This window comes from Plectropomus leopardus, chromosome 22, assembly GCF_026936395.1.
Source record: "Plectropomus leopardus strain MGB_pleo_1.0 chromosome 22, ASM2693639v1, whole genome shotgun sequence".
Classification (NCBI taxonomy): Eukaryota; Metazoa; Chordata; class Actinopteri; order Perciformes; family Serranidae; genus Plectropomus; species Plectropomus leopardus.
The window spans coordinates 3,603,459-3,630,220 of NC_142197.1; the positions used below are offsets into that span (position 1 = coordinate 3,603,459).

At 39.1% G+C, this 26,762-nt stretch overlaps 1 protein-coding gene across 5 annotated transcripts in view; it reads right to left on the reverse strand.

Moving 5' to 3' along the window:
- The window catches only part of LOC148185833 (uncharacterized), a 41,501-nt gene extending 36,194 nt beyond the window's left edge, over window positions 1–5,307 (reverse strand). For 3 of the 5 annotated variants that reach the window (XM_088072747.1, XM_088072745.1, XM_088072748.1), the window contains exon 1: window positions 4,999–5,307. In XM_088072747.1, the coding sequence (XP_087928873.1) occupies window positions 4,999–5,054 (56 nt within the window). In that variant the 5' untranslated portion in view covers window positions 5,055–5,307. The remainder of the gene's footprint in view (window positions 1–4,998) is intronic. The other 2 variants (XM_088072746.1, XM_088072750.1) reach the window with 1 other exon arrangement.
- Window positions 5,308–26,762: the final 21,455 nt, after the last annotated feature.

The window sequence follows — 26,762 nt, forward strand, 5'->3', positions numbered from 1 at the left end:
CATCACCATCCGGTTAAAATACGAATGTTACTCATCACAACCCTAAAGGACGTTTTAGGACGTTTCTCGGATTTTAGGACATTCCTCAGATTTTTGCAAGTTTCTCAGATTTTAGGACATTTCTAGGATTTTAGGATGTTTCTCAGATTTATGACATTTTGAGGATATCAGGACCTTTCCTGGATTTTAGCATATTTCTAGGAATTTATGATGTTGGGCATTTAGCCAGGAGTGTGGGGGATCCTCTACTGGGACTTTTTTGGATAAACAAACTCCGTTTTGATGCTGTTTTATGCACTTTGGCATCTTATGCGAGTACAAAAACAATACACATTGTAAATCACTTTCTTTTATTGTGAATTATGCTCCTACAACGGTTCATTTGTGAATATTTAACTCTCAGATCAAAAAATAAACTTCTGAAGCAGCATGACTGTTAGCTGATCAGCAGATGAGTTAATTATTGAATACCGTTCGCCTGAACATTCAACTGATGAACAGTATCGACGGAGGCACGTCTTACTTCCGTCTCTGTGTTTGTCTTGCAAATTCCTTTATAACCATCCGGTAAAATATGAACGTCACCCATCACACCTCTGTGTGACAAAGACAAGTCCTTTACAACCGTTCGTTTATATGAAGTCATCTAGATAGCAGTCCGAAAAAAAGATAAACACGCCTGGGCAGTGTTTACCTAAAGAAGTGTGTGTGGGTGTGTGTGAGCCTCACTGTTGTCTGAAGGAGGTTCGTCAGCGGAGCAGATAAGAGACGTAACAGTGAGTGCATCCTGATGAAACCACAGGAACGTTAAAAACAGACTTCAGGTGATAACAGCAGAGCAAATTTTCAGTTTACACAGTGAAAACAAGGGCGGGAAACACAACAGGTGCATCTTTGAATCCTGAGTTATGTATTTGACCCTCATCAGTATTTGTGCTGCACATTCTCCTCTCTGAACTGAATACCAGCATATGAAGTGTGGTGTTTAAATGTGGTAGAAAAAGGTCAGGGGGTTGATTTTGGGGAGGTGAAGCGGCACTGAACCTTCACTACAAATGTCATATCATGTCATTGCTATTTCTTTTCTGTAAAGATGATTGATGGATCATGTGCTGTGTTGTGTGTGATGTATTCTATATATTTAGACTAAATCAGGGATAATTAACTTAATTTGGAGGAGGCCTGGAGCCCTATGTGTCAAGGATTTTAGGACATTTGTAGGATTTTAGGGCGTTTCTCTGGTTTTAGGACGTTTCAAGGATTTTAGGGCATTTTTTAAAATTTTAGGACATTTCTATGAGTTTAGGACATTTCCAGGATTTTAGTGTATTTTTTAGGACATTTCTAGGATTTTAGTGTATTTTTTAGGAAATTTCTGGGACTTTTTTGTTTTTAGGATTTTAGCACATTTGGGGGATTTTCAAACATTTCTCGAATTTTTGCAAGTTTCTATGATTTTAGGATATTTCTCGGATTTTAAGACGTTTCTATGATTTTAGGACATTTCCAGGATTTATGCAAGTTTCTCAGATTTTAGGACATTTTTAGGATTTGGGCGCATTTCTAGGATTTTTAGAACATTTCTCTGATTTTTGCAAGTTTCTCTGATTTTAAGATGTTTCTAGGATTTGAGCATGTTCCCCACACTCCTATTTGACTAATAATCAAAGCTGTAGGATGAAATTACAGATGTTTCACAGCCACCTGCAAGTGTTTGGTACTACAAACAATTTACCAGGAGTATCACTATGGAGCAATACCTACATATCTAATCTAAAAAAAAAACCCAAATGTCTCTGCAGCCTCCAAGTACAAACTGTGATGTCAGTGGGCTAATTATTGACCCAACCTGTTAAAGTTTAAAAAATGGAGGAAACAGAAATCGTTTCCTGTCAATAAAAGCAGCGTTTCAATCACAGAGAAGTCGTTTTATGGACGCAGCAGGCAGTAAACCATTAAACAGGGTAGCAGACTAATTTATTGATGGTGACATGCTGTCAGCTAATGACAACGTCACAATCCAACACATCAGAGAGAGACAGGAGAGGGACACGCCGGCCTTCACTTCGGATCACACCTGCAAACTGACGTGATGACATGAAAAGTTACTCTACGATATTTGATTCAAACCTGATAAAAAGCAGACAGCTGAGCTTCATCCAGTTAAAGAATCAGTTCGTGAAGCTGTTGTAGCATCATTGGATAAAGATGATGAGGGGTTTCTAGAAAACATTTTTACCTACTTTACCTACTTTTACCTAAAATTTTACCTCTACCTACTTACTTTATTGGAAAACCAACATGTTGCGACTTGTGACCTTAACCCTCACCCTCAGGAAGGCCATCTTTTTTCATTCATTTACTTCCAAGATTTTAGCACATTTCTCTGATTTTAAGGCCATTTCTAGGATGTTAGGACATTTCTAAGATTTTGGGACATATCTAGGACTTTAGGATGTTTCTAGGATTTGAGGACATTCCTCAGATTAAAACACATTTTTAGGGATTTTGGGACATTTCTACGATTTTAGCGTGTTTCTCTGAAATTGGCACATTTAGGACATTTATAGGATTTTAGTTTGTTTCAGCAGGACAAAATAGTTAAACGACCCAAATAATTATTTGTATTTGTTACTTTGTCTATGGCCCAACTTTCCACAAAATGCCATTAAAATCCATCAACACTTACTTATCTACTGAAATAATGAATAAATAAATCCTACTGAAACACAGACAGACAAACAGTCAGACTGTAAAGCACCTGCCTGGCAGAGGTAACAACACTGAACAAATGTGGTCGGAGCAAACAGGCCTGTTTGTGTAAAAGATTGTATTTTAATTCAGAAACATCCCTCCAGTCCACATTATCAGCATTCTGGGAGCACGAGCGTCTGCAGGCTTCGATGCATCCACATTGTCATCTCGAATCAGGCCATTTTATTCAGATTTGCATCATTTGCCGTGAGATCTTGTGGTAAATCGACTCTGACTGCGGAAGAGCCGTGCTGTGCCATTCAGCACCACTTCTCTCCTCCCTCACTGAGACTGAGATCATGAGGTCTGAGGCTGCGTCTCAGGAAATAAAGCGGCTGCAGAGAGACAAGGACGACCCCTCCTCAACGCTCCACTGCATAACTGCAATCACACTGAATGTATGAGTGTGTTTATGTACATGTATGTGCTCAGTGCATGCAGGGGGAGGGTCTCACTTTCAGTCTAAACGCACATAAATCATGTCATGCACATGTTCACTCTGAAGCATTTTACTGGCTCGGTGCCTGCACTTCCTCTCTCAGAGTCTTTCTGCTGCACCGCAGATCAATAACACACAACACGGATTTATTAAAGATACATAAGCTGCTGTTATTCAGGAGCTCTTTGGGAATTTGGTTTTACGTTTTATCTATAATGAAGTTCCCTGTTTTTCAAAAGCATGGGGAGAAAACAATGAGCAACTTAACAAGGAATGGCCAAAAAAATATCAAGAAATTAGTAAAAAGTTGAAGAAAATTAAAGTAAAAAATAAATAATAAAATAAAATACATTTGAAACTAATTTAAAAAAAAACAAACAAATGACCCTGAGAAAATGCTAAAAACTAAGAAAAAAGGAAAAAATTAATTTAATCTAACCAGCTAATTTTCAGGTCATTTTCTCTTCACCCTTTACAAATATTTTGTAATTTGCAGATCATTCCTTGTCGAGTTGCTCTTTGCCTTTTTCCCAGGTCTTTGAAAACTGAGAAAATTGGTTCGATTTCTTTTGGAGGTTGTAATGCTCATGAAAAGTCATCTGAAGGCAACACAGGAAAACTGATGTCACTCCAGGTGTTAAAGGGTTAAACATGAGAGGAAATGCTGAAATAGTAGCTTCCCCTAATGAATTATAGCCATAATAAACGGAGCTGGGTAAATTAAAGGCCTTCCTTAGCTCAAACCTAAAGAAGGAAGCTGGCATTTAGATTTAATGGAAGTTTGTTCGATACTCACAGTGGCTGTAAATCAATAAAAAAGAACAACTTGGTCATAAAAACACAGCCGTTACCACTAAAGGAACTATTACCGAAGAGACCATTCATCTATAAGACGAGAGGACCGCCAATAGAGCCCTGAGGAACACCAAAATCACAGCTTCATCACTGAATACGCACTGATTTACAGCAGCCGACAGGGATAAACAAATAAACACAAACAAATTAAGACAACATCTGCATCAATTTGAAAATGCATGTGCAGCATTTGGAGAACACACTGCAAAACCCACAACACATTCAGAAAACACACTGCAAAACCCTCAACATAGCACATTAAGAAAACACACTGGAAATCTCAAAACACAACATATTAGGCAAACGTGCCACAATATATCACAACACAATGGAAGCATTTCCAGGGGAAACTTAAAAAGTGATGCACACAGATGATTTAAGTTACTTAAGTCATAAAAATGAGCTATGAGTGTTTTTTACAGCAGTGGAGCCTGCCTCTAAAAATAAAATTCATAATTCTCAAAATTATCACTGCTTTTTTTCTATTACCAACATTAAAGCCTACTTGTACTTTTACTTTCAAGACTTAAATGCATTTAATATTATGCAAATTATTATTTATACTTAAGTGCTGTAAATATCATACACTCTAAGACTTTTACTCAAGTAATGTTATAATAATAATAATAATAATAATAATAATAATAATAATAATAATAATAATAATAATAATAATTGGTAACTACTACCAAAGTAATTTTCGGGGAAGAAATCGGTACTTTTACTGACGCAAGTGGCCTTCGGATACTTCATCCACCACTGCACATAATTCAAACATTATGCGCTAAAATGTCAGTAATATCTAAGTCTGCATGACTCATCATGCAGGCATTTAGCGAATCCATTTACAAACAACACACCAAACAGATCTTCATAACAACTTTGCACAAAGCAAACTTTCACTTTCTCGCGTGCAATCGTGCATCAAACACAAAGTACACAAAGCTTACCTTTCAGAGGTGTGTGCAGCATCCGCGAGGCCAAACTTCAGTCCAAATCTTTCCATTCATGAAAACTTTATGCTCAGCTGATTTTTCACGGACGCCGAGGATGCTTGACATACACACAACACCGCGTCTTGCACGAGCACACTTTTTTTCACTTTCAAAATAAAGCTAACAAAAGAAGCAAAACGCAACATTGTTGATAAATAAACGAGTCGAGGCCTTTTAAGACTGTTTTCATTTGTTAACATCCGAAACTTTCAGTCAGTAACTTCACCCTCTGTTTATTCTCACATTCATGTGTATTGATTTGTTTGGCGTTTTTTGGAGGGTTTTGTTTTGAAGACAGTCAAACCTGATCAGTAGATCAGATTGCCATTGGCTCGTGAGAGCTGGGGGCGGGATGTGGCCGCAGGTACAGGGTGATTGACACCTGTCTCAACAACTCATAGTGCTTAAAGAAAGCGTAGCCCAGTATGCTGGGAGCCTATTTGTCCTGTTCAAATAAAGGGAAACTCCCCTACAAAAAAAAAAAAAAAACTTTAAAGAAAAAAACATGTTAGAGGCTGTTTTTATTACTTCTCAAACTTTATTGACACATTTAGCATATTTACATGCGATATTTTAAAATAGAACTATATTTTAAAATCAGTATCTCTACAGCTTTTGTTTTTGCAAAATCATTTTAGAATATTTTTGATAAAATAAAAATTAAATTACCACCCTACTTTTCCTACTGAGAAATTGGGACTTAAAAACAGAGGATTTAAATGAAGTAATATATCTAGCTTTGTTAGTGTGACATCTGTTATTCTTTAACTGAAAAATACTGTTCTGAAATGAAAACAATCTGTGTTTCTCCTTCACAATTACAAAAAGTGCATCTATTGATCACATTTGAGAAAAAATGACAGATATTTACCAGGTAGTACCTGTGTACAATCTTAAATAAAAACTAATTGATTCTGTTTGGGATTATATAATTATGAGGTGACAAAAAGATAGTGTTCAATTGTTTTCTATTTTTTTAAAAAGGGCAATGAGAAAATTACAAGAAAATATTAAAATGTGACAAGAAAACAACCTTAAATGAATAATAAAAAATGAGTAAGACAATGAGTGAGAAATATTAGAAAGTAATTTAAAAAATGAAATAGAAAAACGTCCAGAAATATATGAAAATATTGTTACAGAATATATATTTTTTCCCTTTTTTTCCATGTCACTTCCTTTTTTTTGTGCAAATTGTTGTCAATTTGTGTGGGGTTTTTTTAAGGAGCTGTAAAAAAAATCTGTGCAATTATTTAGTTGCTTAAACTGACTATCCATTTTGCTTAAAAATACATTAAAAAAACAGTAAAAATAAATCACCTAGCACATCATTTTTTAAAGTCTTGTATATGCTACTATCCTCTGCAACACTGCACACCCTCAGTGTGTATGATGAACTGGGGAACAGCTTTTGTGTGTAGTTTCTGCAGCAGTTTCTTCTCTCTCTGGAGCAAAACTCCAGTGAAGCTTCTTTGCAGGAGACCACAGGCCCAATCAGAGGGTTAACCAGGTGTTTACCGCAGCAGCTCTGAGCGCTGCGAGGAAACCACAGCAGCCAATTACTCGACTAACTGTGTGAGAGCTGCAACACCTTCAACTTAAAGTCCTGACACAGGAGACGGACTTCTACCCGCAGCCTCCACTTACTGCAAATCGACGTCTGCGCTGTCTTTGGTTCAGTAATGATCCCGTCTGGACATCACACCGAGGACTCGTCTTTAAACTGCAGCTTAGTCAAAGTCTGCAGGATTCCTCTGTTATTTAGGCTAAAACCAGTTTGCAGGGAGTTTGGGCTGAATTTGAAGCGGTTTTCTTTAAAAAAAAAAAAGAAGCCAGGATACACAACTGATGCTCAAAAATAATTTATTCAGAGCAGCTACATTGTTCTGACACATGTTCATCATGTATTCTCAGTTTGTGCCTTTCACATATATCTTATATGACGTGGCAGGAAATGGTGAAATAGTACCCTCTGAAACCTGGATCATTTTTTTGTACTGTGTTCAGATGTCATTCGCAAGCTATTTGACTCTTTAAAAATGGAACAAATTGGTTTAATTTCTTTTAAAAACATGGGGGGAAATGGCAATGAGCAATCTGGTGAGAGTCTCACAAATTGCAGTAAATTTTAATTAAAAGTTTGTTTTAAAAAAGAGGAGAGAATTTTGAGAAAATAATCCAAAAAAGGAAAAATGTCCAAGTTTCAAATTCAAGAATGTTCTTATTCAAAATTATGTTTCAGATTTTTTTTAATTATATAAAATGAATATTTTTATTAGTTTTTTTTAAAAAAGTAATAACTTTTAATCATTGTAATTATGTATTTATAATTATAATTATTATAATTATTTTTTTGCTTTTTCTTAGTTTTTTTCTCTCTTTTTCTTTCCTTTTTGTTTGAAATATTTTCTATTTTTTTCTGCAAATACGTTCAAAACCAAACTACCTCAAAAATAAATCAGTTTGTGAGCTTTCACACAGAAATGATCTCTGAAGGTCAAAGGTGATAAATATTTTTGCGGTGATTTGATTTTGTAGCAGTCTGCAGGAAACAGCTGCCTGAAGCGGTGTGTAGTGACGTGTATGAGGTCAGGCTCGCTGAGGTCGCTGTATGCTGGAAACAGGTGTGTTACAGTTACAGTGGATGAAAGCCGAAATCGTGACCTCTGTTTTGTATGCAGGAGGGATTCTGGTCTGTCGGCTGAAGTCACGCAGCGTCCTAAAAAGATGTGACAAGCAGCTCGGATAGAAAAAGAAGATGTGACGCGCTCAGCTCTTTAGATAAAATCCTGTCTGAGAGTGGCAGAGCGACTGATACAGATACAGATAATCTGCTGGGACACGACGTGTCTGATCACCTCACAGTCTCATTGGTTCAGCATTTCAAAGTAATATTTATTAACTCTAAAATAATGTTTTTTCCCATGTTATTGTAGATGAATCACCTTTAATCCGAGAAGTTTTCCTTCCTCTTGAACTTTTTCTAAATCTTCGGCCCAGTGACCTGTAACCCTTTTCAGTGTGGCTTTTCATCCCCCAAATGTGGGCATTTTTAAGGGACCCATCATTGTTTTTCCAGCAGCTTGTTTTTATGGGATCTGTCAGTGTTTCTGAGCATTTTTTTAGCCCCCATGACCCTTTTTCCTGTGGTTGTTAAGCCCCTAAACGTGGGTGTTTTTAGTGACCTGGGCTCTTTTTCCGGCAGCACTTCAGCTCCTAAATGTGAGTGTTTTTTAGTGACCTGAGGCCCCTTTTCTAGCAGATTTTTTAGAGACCTTTCTGTGTCTATCGAGCAACTTTTAAGCCCCCAAAGTTTGTTTTTTGGTGAACTGTTGCTGTTTTTTTCAGCAGCTTTTCAGCCCCCAAACATGGGTGTTTTTAGAAACCCCGGCTCTATATTCAGCAGCTCTTCAGCTCCCTAATGTGGGTGTTTTTTAGGGAGCCACCAATATTTTTCCAGCAGCTTTTCAGCCCTGAATTAAGGTGTTTTTACAGCTGCATTTTAGCTACCAAACATGGGTGTTTTTTTAGGAACCATCAACAGTTTTTCTAGCAGCTTTTCATCCCCCAAAAGTGGGTGTTTTTTCATTTTTTTTGTCATTTTGTCTTGAGAAAATAGTTTTGCTATTTTGAGAAAACTGAGAAAAAAATGTATGCATATATGTAAGGCTGTTTATACATACACACGAACATAAAAACAGATTGATACGGAATTGAAGGAGCTGTGTTTTTTACCGGCTTTACTTGTTTACATTGTGATGGCAGTAACAAGTGTTTTTGGGGGGGCGGGGGGTTCACATAGTGGAGAAAAGAGGTGCAGAGAGAAGTGAAGGCTCTGGCGGCGTGACAGCGGGAGGCTTTTCAGCGTCTGTCATCTGAGCCGCTGTATTGTTGTCCCCGCAGCGAGAGGAGCGGCAGGAATGCTCGGGTGGTTGTGCTGGTGGTGGGAGTCTATACTTAGAGGATTGACTGCATGCTGCACCTGTCCCCCACCCGTCAGCACGCCTCTGAGGACCTCTCCACGCCCGGGAAAAAACGCTGAGGCTGGTTTTCTTCACAAAAACTGCAAATCTAGAGTCACAGGGAGTCGTTAATGAGCCGGCGTTGACACCACTGCGTACATCACACATCTGTTTATTGGCAGATGCGTGCCTGAATTATACAGCACACGTGTCCAGCTGTGACGGGGTGTAAATTCAACGCAGCACACGAGCCAAACTGAAGCTGATCAAACAGGAAATCAGTGTCACCTGGGATCCTCCTCAGGACGAAGCATCTCCATCTGAAGTTGTTTTTAACCCTTTGAAACCAGAGAAAATTGCTTGATTTGTTTTAAAAACCTGGGAAGAGAGCAATGGGCAGACTTAAGAAGAAATGGCCCAGAAATTTGCAATAAATTAGGAAAAAGTACAAGAAAATTGCCTGAAAATTAACAAAAAGACCCCCCAAACAATGAACAACGACAACAAAACCAAAAACAGGGAAATAACCTGAAAAGAAAAAAAAAGAAAAAACTGCTTAAAGGGTAAATCTGTAAAAATAATTTTAAATATATAGTTATGATAATTGAAAATGTACTTCTCTCGACATTTTTCTCAGCTTTTTAAAAAAAGTTTTTTTCTAAATCTACTAATATCTTGCAAAGTTGTTCATTGCCTTTTCTTACATATTTTCAAAAGAAATCAAATCAATTTGGTCAGTGTTCAAAGGTTTAAATATCTGTTACAGGTGTCTGAATACACCACAAGAAAAGTGATATCGACCCAGGTTTCAAGGTTAAAAAACAGTTTTTAAATGACAACACATATATTTTTTCCAACTTTGTTCCCAGTTCACTGCCTGAAGTGCAGATGATTTCACATTGATCACTGCTCAATCAGTGAATGCTTTTCTCTTTTTTCTCCATCATAAGATCAATGCAGCTGAATTGTATTATTCTACAATCAATGCACTGATATGATGAATGGATCTTTGAGGCCTTGAGGAGTAATAACAGACAGTCTCAGTGTGAAGACAGAATTAGAGGATAATTATCTGCCATTAGTGGTGTCATACAGCCCAGTCAGCAGAAGAAAATGTTGAGCTGTCTTTGACGTCAGGAGGTGGAGGAGAAAGGGTATTTTTTCTGTGGACAGTGGCACAAAAGCATCTTTTTCTTTTTCTTTTTTTTAACATTGTTGTATTGAGAGTGGGGATTGTGCCCCCCAAACTGGACATTTTAAACCAAAAAATGACCATTTCATAATCATAACCAAGTTCTTTCTGCCTTAACCTAACCATACATTAACCACAGCATTAATGAAACATAAAGTTTGAATGCATCTGCTACACAAAAAGGTACATGTAACGTATCTGTGGTTTGCAGAATTGTACAACGCCGACTTTTTTTTTTCCATTGGGTTGATCCATACAAACACATTCTCGTCCCAAGTCAGTGGACTTCTGCAGCTACGTATTACAATCCTGCGTCAGCTGTTGACGTTTCTGGATGCTGCTCCCGATGCCAACAGAAGCACAAGCCGCCAGGGCGTCATGGTAACACCGGGCTCCGGGGTGAAAGTCCGGGGTTTGTTGGACCAGACCACCGCCCCTACCCTATAGGGACCTCCTTATATTAAACCAGCGGCGTGTCAGCTTGATGTAGTCTAAAGGAGTATCATACAGCCGCGACAGGCTCTTGTTGGCTGACCAGTGGTGTATCACACCCACGTGAAAGGTGGCTTTTGCTGTTGGTGCACTTTAACATAGCTGATCCTCCAACTGATGCGTCTGAAGGGTCTCTCTCCACGCTGAAACATCACAGCGAATTTCTGTCACTGTTACCTGGTCTGTGAACTCAGCAGCAGTCGGCCTTTAAACGCCTCGAGGCTGCAGGTGCTTGTGTCATCACTTCATCTCCTCTCATACCTCAGTAGAAAGAAGGACATTTAATAGAAACGTAGAGAAAAATATTTTGTTGGATAAAAAAAAAATCGCAAACAGCCCAAAAAACACAAAATGCACCTTTCCACTCAAATAAAAAGTAGCCCAAACCACTAACACCTGACAACACTCACTGTAACAACTGACAACAAGGTCAAGGTCATTTTTATTAAAATGAAAATCTAAGCTGCCTGTGGGACGGGCTGCAACCATGCACTTCAGAAATTAACTGGTTTTAAAAGCAAAGCAGCGAGCCGTCACACCGGATCGATTTAGGAAATAAGAATATGAGAGGGCTCTGTGTTATTTCTCCCCCTCCCCTACTATCCTGCTGCAGGTAATTAGGTCCTTGACAAGGACATGGAGTCTCCCCCCTCCTCCCCTCTACAGTGTGACACCGAGCTTTGCCGACGTGACAATAAAAGCCTCCACACATCAGCAGCCGTCGCCTCCCGTCTCAGCTCTGATGCTGTTGTGTTGAAACAGAAACCTTCGGTGTTTGTTGGGAAGCAGACTCGAGTGAAGCAGTTTATTACAAACCATCAATCACATCTGTCATGTCTGTCACATCTGTCAGCTCCCTTCTCCACAGCCACAGAGGGAGGCGTGGTCAGCTGTCCGTCTCCAGCAGCTAATTTTAAAAGAAAAATCCATTATGTTCGTCATCTGATGCAGTTACATCTCATCAGTTAATGCTCCGTCCTCTGTGGCGATAAAGTGTCTCAGTTAACATCCAGCCCGCCTTCGAGCTCTGGTTTTCCTACATGACCCAGAATGCCATTTAAAATACACGAATCAAGAAAACTTTATTGTCTTTCACATAGTGACAGAAAATCACCTTTGGTTAAAAGCTCAAAAACATAACATTCACATCCATGAGATACACATCAAAACACACTAAAAGTTCAATAAGTGCAAAGCAAAACTTTCCAAAACCAAAAAGATAATAATAAAAGATGATACTAACATGAAGAAAACCTGTTTCTTCATGGCTGATGAACTTTTGTCTGAGACATTTAGCCATAGATCGACAACATAGAGATGCAAACCCATTACAAAGAGGCACAAAAACCAAAAACAACCACAAACAGATATAAAATAACTAACAAGAGATGCAAAAAGGCTACAAAGAGACACAAAATGACTAAAAAGACATGCCAACTACTACAAAAAGATGCAAAATGAGCACAAAGCCACACAAAATGACTACACAGAGGTCCACAAAGAAACATACAATGAAAACAAAAAGACGCAACACCATGAAGAAAGACAAAACACAAACTACTACAAAATGACCACAAAAAAACAAGGTAGTTTGGTCATTTTTAGTTTCTTTTTTGCCTCTCTTTCAGCCTGGGGATCTTGCATGTAGCAGGGGTTGGTGGCCTTTTGCATATTTCTCATTTTCATACATCTCAGCTGCAGAAACTCCCAAAGATAATGGCAATGTTACCTCACAGAAACACCAACATTAACAATGAGCGACTGTCAAACTGCAACTCATAATATCGGCTACAGAGAGTCATTATTTTAGCTGACAAAACTGACATTTGTTGGGTGGAGATGAAAGGCTAATTTTGTCCACCTCGTCTGAAATCAGGAATTCATTGTTTCAAAAAGTATCGCTATTTTATAACTTGCATTGCAACAGGGGTCAATAGAGGCTCTACAAATGTCCTCTGTGATTTTTTTAGATAACCGGGACACAAAATCAATCTTATTTTGAAATAAATTCAGAGACGGAAAGTAAGATTATTCCTGACAGCGTTGTTTCTGAGTTACCATAGCAATAAAGCAGAAGTATGAGTGGTACGTTGTAACGGGGGTCCTCACATATTTGTCTGGGCTATTTTCAGATGAGGGAAACCCAAACCTCACACGGGACCGAAACTGTTGAGTAAGAAGAGTCCGTCGACAGGGCGTCTCCGGGGTCGAGGGCCGACAGACGGGGCTTCACCTCCGGCCAACACTTGACATGTTCACCGGCAGCCCTTGACATCCAGTAAATTACATAAGTCTGCTGAGAGACAGCTAGCACGAAGGCGCTAACATCTCCACCCTCCTGACACATCATCTGTCAGCTTCAGTTCTGTTTTATTTCCCTTCAGCCTCTCCTTTTCCTACTTTTCTGCAGTTTTCACGGCTCTATTCCCACTCGGTGTAATGACACAGGGCAGCTGATCAGCTTCAGAGCGTCTCTCTGCCTCAGATAATTATCGTCCTCTGGACAGGAAGATCCAGCACAGGCTGCTTAATTGTTAGCTTCAGCTCGCCCTTTGCTTCCCCCTCATCACTGCAGCTGAACACAAGAAAAATCAGAGAGAAATTCAGATTTAAGGAGGCTCCGAGGTAAAGAGGCAGATGAAGGACGGCATGCTAATCTCTATTAACCCTTAGGGACTGTTTGGTGCATTTTACACTCTTTTTCATTCTTCATTTTTGATAAATTTGGCTGTTTAATCTTGCAATTAACAGCTCAGCTCCTACAGTAAGTCTAAAATACACCATGGAAACAAAATTGTTACATTCATAGTGGTAAGTGGAAAATATTTCTGGGTGTCATTCTGGGCTTTTGACTTGGAATTTGTCATTTTTACTTTTTTCCATCGAATTATGTCATTTTACTGTATTTGGCATATGGGGAAAATACATGCTATTTCCACTCAGTGCACTTTCACGATCAATGTTGCTGCTAATCATTGACATATCCCAAAAACTACTTTGCATGTGGGCTATATATCTGAAAACTAATGAATATGTAATATTTATGATTAGGAGTGATTGTTAGTTAAGAAAATAAATCAATAAAATTCAAAAATAATATCAATGTATTATATTTTTTAAAGCTTAACTCTGAAAAGCACATTTTTTGCACACAGTGATACAAGTGTGTAACATTAACGTGCTACCAAAAAGTTAATGCAACATTGCAACGATTGTATATGCAACATAAATTATTAGCAATATATAAGTTTATGAGGCCTGTAGCTCTTTATTCTCATGTGAACAAAAGTCCAAAGGTCAAAACTTCTGAGGAAAGTTGTCGGATGTCTCAGCAGGAGGTCAGAGCAGAAATGCGAGTGTTGAGATGAAAAGTGTTTAAATGTCATACGGAGACTCCTGAGCCGTTAGAGAGCGGACAAAGGGTTTGAGTTTCAGTTTGCATCCTGCTGGAGACCACAGCGAGGACAGGATTGAGGAGCTGAAAGACAAACCTGAGACAGAGGACGTCTGAGAGAAAAAGACAGGAATAAGTTGAGGTATGTTTTGCGTGCTGGGTGTCCTCTGCAGAGCAGCCACTTGATGCAGAGTGATCCGTTCAATACGTTATCTCTGAGACGCTCAATAAACTGTAATCAGGATACGGAGGATATTTCTGGAGCAGTCAGCAGTCGTTCTGCTCCGAGCGTTTCCTCCCATAAAGACCTTGGACTTAATGTGGAGCTTCTGTCTGTTTAATGTATATAACCTCCGCATACTGCGTCATGCTCAGGTAGAGTTATTTCAGCCAAACAAAATGGATTTCTTATTGAGTGAAACTGCTTTCACATTTTGTCAGAGAACCATCTCTGCAGCTCTACGGAGATTTTTAGCCTCTTTTAGCTCTTAGTTTTGGTTTTACTGCATATTTCCTATTTAATATATGTAACTTTGGACCTTAATAAAACTTAAACGGGTGAGTTATATAAAAATTTGCTTCCATATAGTTGTCATGAATGTTGAAATTAGCTTTAGAGACCAAAACCAGAATGTAAACATGTTTATTTCATGTTTAACATGCAGATCTATGGGGGTTACTCTGTTTTGGAGACAAGTGGCCATTAGAGGAACTGCAGTTTTTTGGCACTTCTGCATCGACTTCATTTCTCATTTCCCACTTGATTATTCTTGAAAAGAGCACATCCAATCAGGACTGAAGGCAAAAGTGTTTATAGCTGGTCCACGTGTCTGTTTACGAAGCTTATAAACCATCCAACAAACACTTCTGACAGACCATACAGACCCCTGAATGCTACCTGATGGCTGCAGGTATGTTTCATTCAATTCACATTTTGTAATTGTGACTTGACAATATCTCTGTTAGACCAAAAGTTCTGCAACGCTCATCATTTTTTTGTCGGGACGTAGTCAGGGGGCCTTAGATGCAGAGTTGGTTGTTACCACCATGACTGGACATGGGATTAAACTATTCTGCCCATTTTCATGTCCTACACCTGTTGTTGGCTTTTATCGAGCTAATATCCTGTAATCTGAAGCCAGCACTAAAGGGCTGTGCCGAAATCCCATGAGTCAACTGACTGGACATTTTCATTTTATTTTAAACAAAATAAGTCTTCAGTCTGTCTCTGAGGCGCCTTGTGGTTGAATTCCAAAACTAACGTGTGATTTATAGCTTCACAAAGTGACACTGCACTGTCTGTGTATCCTGAAATAAATCATATAAAAGTGTGTATGTGCACATCGGGGGGTAACAGGAGGAGAGAGACAAATCATAAAACTTCCAAAAAATAGTTCTCCAGTCATCATCGATCACCGAGCATCGCTGCTGTCACAACGGTCTGCTGAGAAAATCAGATGGAGCTGCTGCTGTTGTGTGAGTTTGCAGGAGAAAACTCTATCAGACAAAAACTTCATGTACATGCAGTGATGAACATGAACACGCTAAAAAAGCTCCTTCATTGATCGTGCTCATGTCTTTGGTGATCCGTGAACTAGAAGTATCTGATTCCAATAAATGAACGAGTGCCATTCACTCTTGAACGTGGCTCGTGCACCGTGCTTTACTGCACCTGGCATACCTGTTCTGTGTCAAAGCATGACCCTCAGTCGACGTGTTTTTCCAAAACTTTCCTTTTCCAAGTCGTCACATGTTGCCGCGTTACAGTGGACTTCTGCGTCTACATATTACACTCTAGGTATTATTCTGCATCTGACATTTACCTTCCAGGATGTAGGTGTTTAGTGGCGTATTACGGACACGAAAGGGCTTTTTGCATTGGGATCTTTCGCCAAATGCACTACAAAAGTGATGGTATTTGACGACTTAAGAGAAGGGATGCACCAGCTACAATAGTCGAAGCTCTGAGCACTTGCTTGGGACATCATAGTCACAGTTGAGGCTATGAACACCCACGATAACTTCAAATAAACAATAAATTTTGGATAAAATGCTTCAGTAAATAGAAGTTACAGCCCGGGAGAGTTGGTAGAGATGAAGACTTGAAAATTTTATGTACCCACGTTTTTTGTATGTGTTCTTTTAACTCATCGTCATCCAATAAAAAAGCATTAAAGACAAAAGCATTGCACACACTTGCGATGCGTTTTATTGCTCTGTTTGTGGTGAAAATACACAATGCAAGACAAATGGAAAGACAGAGCTCCTCTCCACTGCAGTACAAAAGGAAGGCTTAACTGAAATTGTTCCTGCGGGGGCTGATGATGAATAAATGCTCCTGCTTCGGTCTTCTTCACTGGGGAACAACTGACGTGTAACCTCAGCTCCCCCTTGTATCTCTATCTTCAGGATGGGACCCCGGGGCCTTTTAGTGAAACACTGATAGTCGTCCGAGTCTCTGTCGAAGCCCCATGTATGTGTTTCATGTCGAAGCCTGCAGTGATTTTACTTTCAGCAGCATCATTATTGACTGGCAGCCCCCGGACTCACCTCCCCTCTCCCTCTGACTGAGTCCGTAACCTCAACTTGACTGCTAAAGTGTGCATTTGTTTCGTCACATGGGATGAGGTTACTGCAGCCGTAGCCTCATTTCAGACAGATGATATGAGCTGGTGATGAACCCGGTGTGTGATGGGTAATAGAAGCTGTAACGGCCTGCGAGCGAGCGACCTGCTGTGATTGATGTGGCACTTGTGGACACATGCAGGCAGATCTCAGTGGTGTGATTCTCCCGAAACAACGGCACGAGGGTCAGAAATTGAAGTCAGAGGTCGATGGTCCATCATCAGAGTGAACCGAGGAGGCTGTAATAGAATTTCTTGCCTTCAAATGCCACAAAGAGATTCTCGTTTTCAATGTGTGTAATGGATTAAAGACTGCTTTAATCTTACTGACACTTTGACTCTCTCCACTTCACACATTTTTCCTAATGGATACATTCACTGATATATTTCGTATTATTATAAACGTGTATCATGTTCAGAAGCAGAAAAACTGCAAAGACACTATATATTTTTATCTTTTTTATGTTGTGTTAACTCACACTACATCTTTTCATATTTATGTTTATGTGTGTGCATAATAAAAAGAATCAAAAATATAACAATATATATATATATTTTGCACTTTCTGGGAGATTTCATACCAAATTGCTAATTATGTTCTTTTTTCCCCCCTGTGGTTTTGGAAGAAAATCAAACTTTGATTATCTTAAATTTCAGAGGTTTAAATGCTAGTGAAAAGTGTATAAATGCAGCAATAGAAAGCTATTGTTGAGCCAGGTGTTAAAGGGTTAATATTTATCATCAGTGCAGTTTACCAGTTTGTTAACAGGATTGAGATCAACACAGGAAAATGAAATGTACAACAGTGTGTCATCGGCATAATAATAGTAAGATATATGGTCTTTTTAAAATATCTTTTAATGATATACTATGTATAGATTGAAGTGCAGTGGCCCAAGAATTGATCCTTGTGGAACTCCTGAGCAAATTTTTATTTTTGTTTGTATCAATTGAAACATGAAAACTCCTGTCCTTTAAGTGAGAGGTAAACCAGTAGAGTAAAGGACCGCCTTTGAATTAGGATATCATGATACAGAGTGTCAAAGACAGCAATGAGATCAAGCAATACTAAAATCGAGGTTCTCCATTAGTCTGAGCTTAAGGTCATTGATCACTTTTATGAGAGATGTATCATAAATATTGTGAGCTGAAGGAGAGATATTCATCCAGTTGTTTGTATTCAACTTTTTCGAGCATTTTAAGAAGAGGAAGGCGTTTCCATACTCCATTTAGTTCATCAACTTCACTGTTGTCAAAAGCAAAAATTAACTCAAACAAAACATTTTTGCACAACTGTTTTATCAAATGTTACCGTTTCCACACAACTTTCCAGGTGTGATACTTAATTGTGCATGAGAATATATTTACAGAGACACAGCTTCAGTCTCAGTCCTACAAAATAAAGCCGCTCTGTCACCACAGTAAATCTGCTGTATCATCTCTTCTCTGTTTGTTTATTTTTGTTTTTTTGCAGTTGTTGGTTGCTAAGTGCGAAGGGGGAAGCCTGACCTTTGACTTCTGACCTAGAGAGCTGTTAACAAGGCCACAGAAAGTCAGGGCTTCATCAGCGTGAGACATCTGAGACATCTGAGGCAGCAGGTGGACAGAAAGAGAGCTCACAGCCAATCACCTGTCAGCAAAGCTGGGAACCCATCGTCTAACTTTAGACGGTGATTAACAAGGATCATCTTGTCCTGAATCATGTGGTAACGACTGAATAAATATTAAAGTTAAAAAGTAGAGAGGTGACATTTAAGTTTTTGGAGGTAGAAACTCTGAAATGACCTCATTTCGCTTAATTCTGCGACATACTGGCCGTACATTCCAGCTAATTTCATTATCCGCTCATTAATTAACATTACAGTTTGTTGTCCCCTGAGATCGCAGCTTTAAAACTTCATCACACATTGTGAATTTCCAACTCAATACAGACGTGACCTGTCGTCTGTCCACTGTAGCACGAACATGAGAATCTTTCAGCAAGACAAAATGAATGAAAGCAGCTCTGGAAAACAAATTCATTAGGTATATTAATAAAAGAGTCGTAAAACATCCAACAAAAAGTGAATTATTCCAAAATATCCAAACTCACAGCTTCACTGTGACTGTAGCTCCTGTTTTTATTATTGTCTTTTGATTCTTTCCTTTGTCCTGCTCTGATCTGACCAACATGGTTCGGCGTCACCAGGTTCAGTCTGTTTAGTATTCAGGTGAAGGCTGAAGGTGACCTTGTGTCTTATTTATTGGGGAGGTCATATTTCCTCCCTGCAATTACTGTACAGACTCTGTGCCGTGCACAGAATGAATCAAAAGAGATAAACATTATGAGGAATAAAATACATATTTTCTGCTGCTGCTTGCATAATTTGAATCTGTTTTTATTCTTTGTTTTGATGGTTGTCTGTTGGAGTAATATCTGATATATAGCAAAGTTATTTCCACTAAATCACATTTAAATCACAGCCCAGTCGCTAAAAAAAAAGACAGAATATTTTTTTATTGTATTACAAGACAAGATAAACAGTATTTTCAGATAATGAAATATTTTGACCATGTCACAGTGCACATGTATTTTCACAATTTGAATCACAATTTCACAATTTCGAATAGAGTTTTATTTAATCTGTGCTCACCCAAAAAGAAAAAAAAAGCCAAAACAAACAAAAAACCAACAACAATGGTGTTCAGCATCACAGACAGTCAATGGTTTGTCTTTTTTTTTTTAACAAAAATGTTCTGCTCATGAACTCTAGACATTGTAAGAAGTCATTTTTATATTTAATTACCTGACCTTCAATTTGTCTGTCTGTAGAACAACAATTGAACAAAACCTGATTTCTCATCTCTTGCTGTATTTTCAGGTATTCAGCAGGAAGATAAATGGCTGCGCACTGACCAGTAAAAACACATTACAGCTCTTTTCTTTCTTCTCGCTGCGACGGCGGAGCCTCCCTGCTTTGCATAACGAGCAAGGGAGAATACAATTAATGCAATTACCCACAGCCAGATGACCCCAATCAAGCCATTCAGGAGAAGCAATTATAACGAGGTGGCAGCCACATGAAACTGAAATTTCTATACCAGTGACCCTTTTTCTGTCTGACTGCTGATAATGAAGAAGAGTCTTAAAAAATAACACTGCAGCAACAGCAGCAGAGGTTTTACTTTCTGCATTTAAAAGCAACTGAGGCTGTTTGTTTTACAGGTGAGATTAAGCAACGAAAATGAAATAAATTCAGTCCCAGTTGTATAATTTAACCATGTGCAACGACTCAAGTAATGTGCTTAAGGACAAATTTGAAGTACTTGTACTTTACTTGAGTGTTTCTATTATATGCAGCTTTATACTTCTCCTCCACTACATCTAAGAGGCACATATTGTATTTTTTACTGCACTACATTAGTCTGACAGCTTTGGCTAGTTTTATAGATCACTGGATGTGTTTATGTTGAATGTGATAGACTAAAAGACTGAAAAATCTCTTGGATCGGCTGGAAAATGCATCGCTGCAAAGCAGGAAGTAGTGCTGTTTTTCTGACATATATCTATATTTATCATATCAGCATTTGATAACAAAGTAGAAGGTGGATGGTGTGTCGCCCATGCATACAGCTACCAAACTGCAGACCATTGTTTGAGACCAACAAACAACAAAACTGTTTTTTTAGTACATCATTTCTGTGTTTCCAGTGGCTTTTCAGACTCAAAATGTGGATATTTTGTAGCAACCTGTCTGTGTTTTCCTAGTGGAGACAATGGCACAAAAAGTGATTGTTTTTAACCAAGACATTGCTGCTCACTAAGGTTAGATGGCTACCAAACTGCAGACCACCAATGGAGACCAACAAACAACAAAACTGACACTTTAGCATTTTTCCAGCTACTTTTCAAGGTCCAAACATGGATGTTTTATAACAACGCTTTTGCAGTTTTCCAAAATTTTTTGTAGCAACCCTTTTGAAGTTTTTCAGTAGCATTTTAGGCTCCAAACATTGATGTTTTGTAGTGACCTGTGTAAATGCTTTCCATTATATTTTCTAGGCTTTAAACATAGATGTTTTGACAACTGCTTGATGTGTTTCCATCAGATTTTTAGGTTTCAAATGATGCTGTTTTTCTGGCAATCTGTCTACATTTTTCCAGCAGCTTGTAAGATTTTAAACTTGGATGTTTTGTAGTAACCAATCTTCGTTTTTCCATTGACTCTTTAGGCTCCAAAGTGGATATTTTACAGCAACCAGTCTGTGTTTTTTTCTTCAGCTTTTTGGGTGACTTGCAGTGACCCATCGGTGTGTATAGTGTGACAAAAAACAATAACTTTTGACGGAGACATTGCTGCTTTTCCTGCCAGGATAGAATCGGACAAAATGGGATCATTTCCAAATCATTACCCAAGAAGTTTTTCTTTTGCCAAAATGCACCACATCAGTCTTACTTTAAACAGTTTTTGCAAACCTTATTTTATTCATCAAAAAAAAGTCCTTTTCAGGAATAAAATGAAATCGTTGGCATACAGGAAGACAAAGAAGATTACACGTCACGCCTAATGTCATAATTGATGACTTCAGAGCCGCCACCTGCTTATTTGTTGTCGTGGTATCATGTGTTTGCAACACCTGGTGACAACAGCTGGACGTCTCCATCTGATCAGACCTGAGAGCAGGAACATCCTGACGGCCGCGAGCTCTGCATGAATGAATGTATTCGGTATGTGATGGGATGTGACAGGTTAGTCTCTGCATGCCGCTGCTGTTGGGAGGCAGAGAGGACTGTCCTCAGGTTGCCACGGCTACCAACAATCTGGCATGGCAGGTGAGCTTTCTTTTCCTCCCTCCTCCCCGAGGGTGAGAGGCTTTGAATTAATTCTGCTTTAGACCTTGTATCTTCTTTTTTTTCCCCACTCCACAGCAGCTGGAGATGGAGGCGATACGGCGGCCACAGATGACTGACAGACGTGATGCAGGGCTTGAGAAAAGACGTGCTGGACTCTGCAGGGTGGATGTTTGGAGGTCAATGCCAGTGCCCTCTAACAGCACTGTTACAGTTAAATTATGGATATTTTCAGTGATTCTGCTCTGTGCCTCTGTTCTGTGCTCAGTTTGAGGATAAACTGACTACGTGCTTTTCTCAGGAGGTGATCCTGTATCATGTACCTTTGCTTTGTTTGCCACCACCTATACAAATCCATAATTCAGTGGTATATGAGGCGAAGCAGGAGCTGCGGCCTGACTGACGGCAGCCGGCTCACCTCCATGTTTGACCGCTAAAATGAATAATGACCATACGGATTGTTTTTATTTGTGTACGTGACTTTATTACAGCCCACCTTGCAGTGGCCTGCTCCACCTGCCTGCACTGATAAAACAGCTCCATTGTGTTCAACAAGGACAGTCGTTTGAAAATTAATATCAGCAGTTAGAAGCCTGCATGAAGGTTTGAAATGCAACACCTAAGGGTTAAACAGCACATAACACAGACGTAATCACACGCTGTTTTGTGACATATGTTGACCTGGTTTGTCAAAAATAGTCAAAACAAAAGGCAGAACTTCACCCTGAGATAATAGTTGACATAATAATTGAAGAAATTACCGGCTTTTGACTTTTTTGATGACGATACAAAAACAACGTCTTACTCAAACAACTGGTGCTACAGGGAGTCAAAATAAAAACAGGTATTCAGATATTTTCCATGTTTTATGTTTTTTATTCAGATGACTAACAAATAATAAATAAGTGTTTTTGTGTTAGTGAGCTGGACGCTGAGTCAGTCCTGAATCAGCAGAGTCATCGTCCTGCAGTCAGTCACTTCCTGTCCAGACCGGCCCGTCCTCGCCACATGGCCCGAGGCTGGCACAGGTCTGCAGGCCGCCGGGCATCGTGTGCTCGTCCAGCCGTTATGTAATCGCCTCCATCAGCGAGTCTGCAACAACCTGCCTGCTGCCACCTCTCATAGTGTCACACAGAGAAACGCAGAGAAAGAGCCACTGACCCCTGAGTCAGGTTTCACGTCAACATTTTGGATTTATAATCCTCTGAAGATAAATGTTTTTATATTGAAGGCGAAACCTGGAGTTACATCACATTCTTGTGCTGTTTTCAGATGTCTTTGCAATTTTTAATCTTTGAACCCTGAGCAAATTGGTGCAATTTTGTTTTCAAAAATATGGGAAACGTATTTTTTCCTTTTTTTCTCTTCTCATTGCTATATTTGCTATTATTTTTTGTTATTATTATTCATATTATTACCTAATTTCCTAAATTTTATTTAATTATTTTGACGCATTTGACGTTATTTTACATGAAAATTATATATGAAACATAGGATTTAGTTTAGGATGTAAACATGAACGTATAAATGAACCTAATATATAAGGAGGTAACAGGAACATTCTGCCGTGTTTTTCTTAATGGAAATGCAAAATAATGACTGAAGTGGAAGCACAGACTGTGATGATTATCAGCGAGGATAAAGAGCGACCTGCAGAGCAGCCGTTAACTGTGGAGGTGAAAATGAACTGGACCTTTGTTGCTCTGCCGAAAAGCTCCTGTTGAAAAATCAATAGAGTCTCAGTGTTTGTGGATCCATTAGACGAGGGAGGAGAGAGGAAATGTGGTCTGAACTGAGAGCCGCGAGCCAAAAGAGACTGAGAGCGACCCAATGGAGGAACAGCTCACCTCCAAAATAAATGCAGTGCAGTCATACCACAATGGAAAATATTCATTTACACTAATAAAAGGCCTGCATTAAAAGGGTGATTCAATTAAACTAAGTTAAATAAAGTTTTTGCAGCAAGATTTGTTCAGAAACCGTCAGTTTTAGGGATTTTAGTTTTTCAGTTAAAGGAGTAAAAAAAGGAGCACAGAAGGTAGAAACAAGAGAAAGATGCAAAGAATACAAAGACGAAAGGACAGATGGACAATTTACTTGAACTTGTACAGCGCCTTTCTAGTCTTCCCACTACTCAAAGTGGTTTAATGCAACAAGTTCTCATCCAAAGTCGTCACATATTGCCACTATGCTAGTAGACTTCCTCGTCTACATTTTACGCTTCAGGTATCTTTGCTGTTGGTGTTCCAGGATGTCAGAACCAACTCTGGGATGTCAGCAAAAGCACATGGTTAGGTTCAGAGAAAACATCATGGTTTAGCTCTACATTTATACAGAAAGCCAACACCAGGCTCTTGGGTGAAAATCCAGGGTTTGCTTGACCCATCCAGCGCCCCTCCAGTCCGTCTTTTGGGGAACTTCCAGCTCTTTATTACATGTTACCAGCAGCATTTAAACCTGACGCCATCCAGCGGCGTATCATGCAGACGCTACCACTTCCACCTGGCTGCGTTCTCAAGTGACGCCGTCCATCTGCGTATCATACTGCTGCACGGCCAACTGCAACCACCAAAAAAGGTACTATCAGTCCTATTTCAAACTGATGCTGCCTGGCTGCCAAAGGTGGCTTTTGGTGTTGGTGTCTGATGCCGAAAAATGCTGACAAAGTGGCGTAATTGGATGAGAACAGGCTGTTTAACACTACATTCACATTACATACGTTTTTCCACTCACTGTTAGTCCTTATGTGGGCAACTGAAATGAACCACAACTTCCCCTGAGGAGATCAGAATTATTTCTGATTCTGATTATTGGGAAAAACTTTAATCTATATTATGATTTATGGTCTAAACTCCTCCGATTGTTATAACAAGACAAGAAATAAACATCAATCAAAGACTGTGTACCAAAGGACGACATTATCCATCAGAAGGTTACAGGTTTGTTGACGTAAATGAGGTCACTGAGGTCACAACGTTTTACAAGCTAAGCTTTTTATTTAATTTTGGTGACACAAGACTTTAAATGTGGATCTGCAGAGAAACCACAAACATCCAGTCATCAGATGAATGTAGAAGAGAATAAAGTACAACAAATCTTCTAAATACTCCACATACTGCAGTACAGTGAATGTACTCCTCGTCTGGTATCCACAAGTGAAGCGGTTTTTGGACTCTGGAAGTGGAAACGTGGTCTTGGCCGGTTGGGCCTCTCTGGCACAATGAGCTGTTTTCTGATCCCAGCGTTCCCAGAGCGTTTGGACGCTGCTGCCCCAGTGATTGATGGAGCTATTCTTATTACTGTGACCCGTTACGTAAAAACACAGTCAGGCCCTAAAAATAAAAGCAGGCTTTTCAGGACATTCATTGTTTGCTTTAGTACGGGACCAGGAATCTGGATCCATCCGTCACCGCTGCCCCCCCACCTCCTCCCCAAATTAGTCACATTAGCGTCGGCCGCGTGCTGCTGTGGATAAAAGTTATTGATGTGAGTCTGCTGTGGCTGAATAAACCGGTCGATGTGGAGAGTTTTCAGCTCTGCTAATACAAAGTGTGTGAAACATGTGAACGTGTCGCAGAGATAGAAAGAGGAAGCTTTCCAGGAAAAACTCAAGAAACGTGGCAGAGTCCACATCAGCCTGCTGGAAGTGTCCCTTGTGTTTTTTCCGCATAGTTTTGTTTACTCAGATTTTCAAGGCATGCGTGGATCAATAGTTTTATGTATAAGTTTCAATGTGAGTGTCTGGACTGGGAAATATACAAATACCTCTGTACATGGAGATATGGAGAGATATTGAAAGTGATCATAAAAATGTAGTAAAAAGAAAGACAACAACAATAATACTAATTATTATTATTATTATAATAGTAACATAAAAACATAGAAATACATTTAAAAAATAGAAATGACAATAAATAAAAAAAATGTGAAATTAAAAATATTCAAAAATACAATTTCAATGTGGATCAAATCATCATGGAGGGAACAGGTTCATCAGGTTTGACAAACCCAACCACCAGAAAATTGGCATTTTACGTTTTTGCCAACCACCATTATTTTGTAGCGGATATGCTAAAGCTTTCAATTTCTTTACGTGTCAGCAATGCTGAGGTTAATGTGTGGTTAGATTTAGTCACAAAATGCTTGGTTATGCTTAAGAAAAGATTATGTTATGCTAAAAACCCTCATGTTTGCTGGCTAAAAAGCTGCTGGAAACTCAGTGATGACTCACTACAACACACACAACTGATTTTGTTGTTTGTTGGTCCTGAATAAAGGTGTAGGTTTTGTTTTAACAGTGGGGGGCGCACATATGAAACAGTAGGTTTGAGGCCCTTCGCCAAAAGATTTAGATGTGTGTTGTAAATGTCTATAATTCTGTCAGAATAAACTCCTCTGTTACTTTCATGCTTTTATTTTGGAGGAGAATTTGTCACAGCACATTGTAACTGCATCTGTTTGAATCATGTTTAACACAGGACTTTAAAGTTAACGGATAATGTCTGTTCACTCTGCTTCTCCAGACTGAAGACAAAAGGTTTTTGATTCACATCTGTTGCTTTTGTGTTTTATGTTTTTTTTCATCCCACTACTTTTGGGAATTAAAGTGACCTTTGTTTTTTCCAAATTTGATCTTTTGGAATATCCTTAAACAGCTCAAATCAAAGGCATTTGTGCAGCACCTCTGTCTGCACAGCGTGCCGATGTACGACATCATAAGAAGTTATTGCACATAATAAACAGTGATTATACTGAACTTTACAGCACGAAACAAAAAGACACCAGTAAAATGCAAAAAAATAAAATATGAAATAAAGGAAAACAACCAATTAAATACAGGGAACAAGGATAATAATAAAAACCAAAAGTTTGTGCTCAGATGACGTCTCGGCTCCTAAACTTTAATTCCTCAGAATCAAACAGCAAACTGTAAAAGTGTCTTTACTGCAGCTGTAAATAAACTGCTTCAGCTCATCGCTGCACGTCTTTCTGCGTAAAAACGCGTCCGTGACGGCTGAAAAAATGACTGAAGTCATTGATTGTGATGGGACCTTCCTCCACAGTAACACACATAATGAGAGTAAATCTCCTAAACTGATGTGATGTGATGGATTCTGCATCGACTGTGTAATTATGTTTCTCCACACGAGCTCTAATGTGCTCGTCGTTATTCTGTGGCTGTTTGTGTTGGTGTCGGGGGGAGGGGAGGTTATTCAGAGCTCTG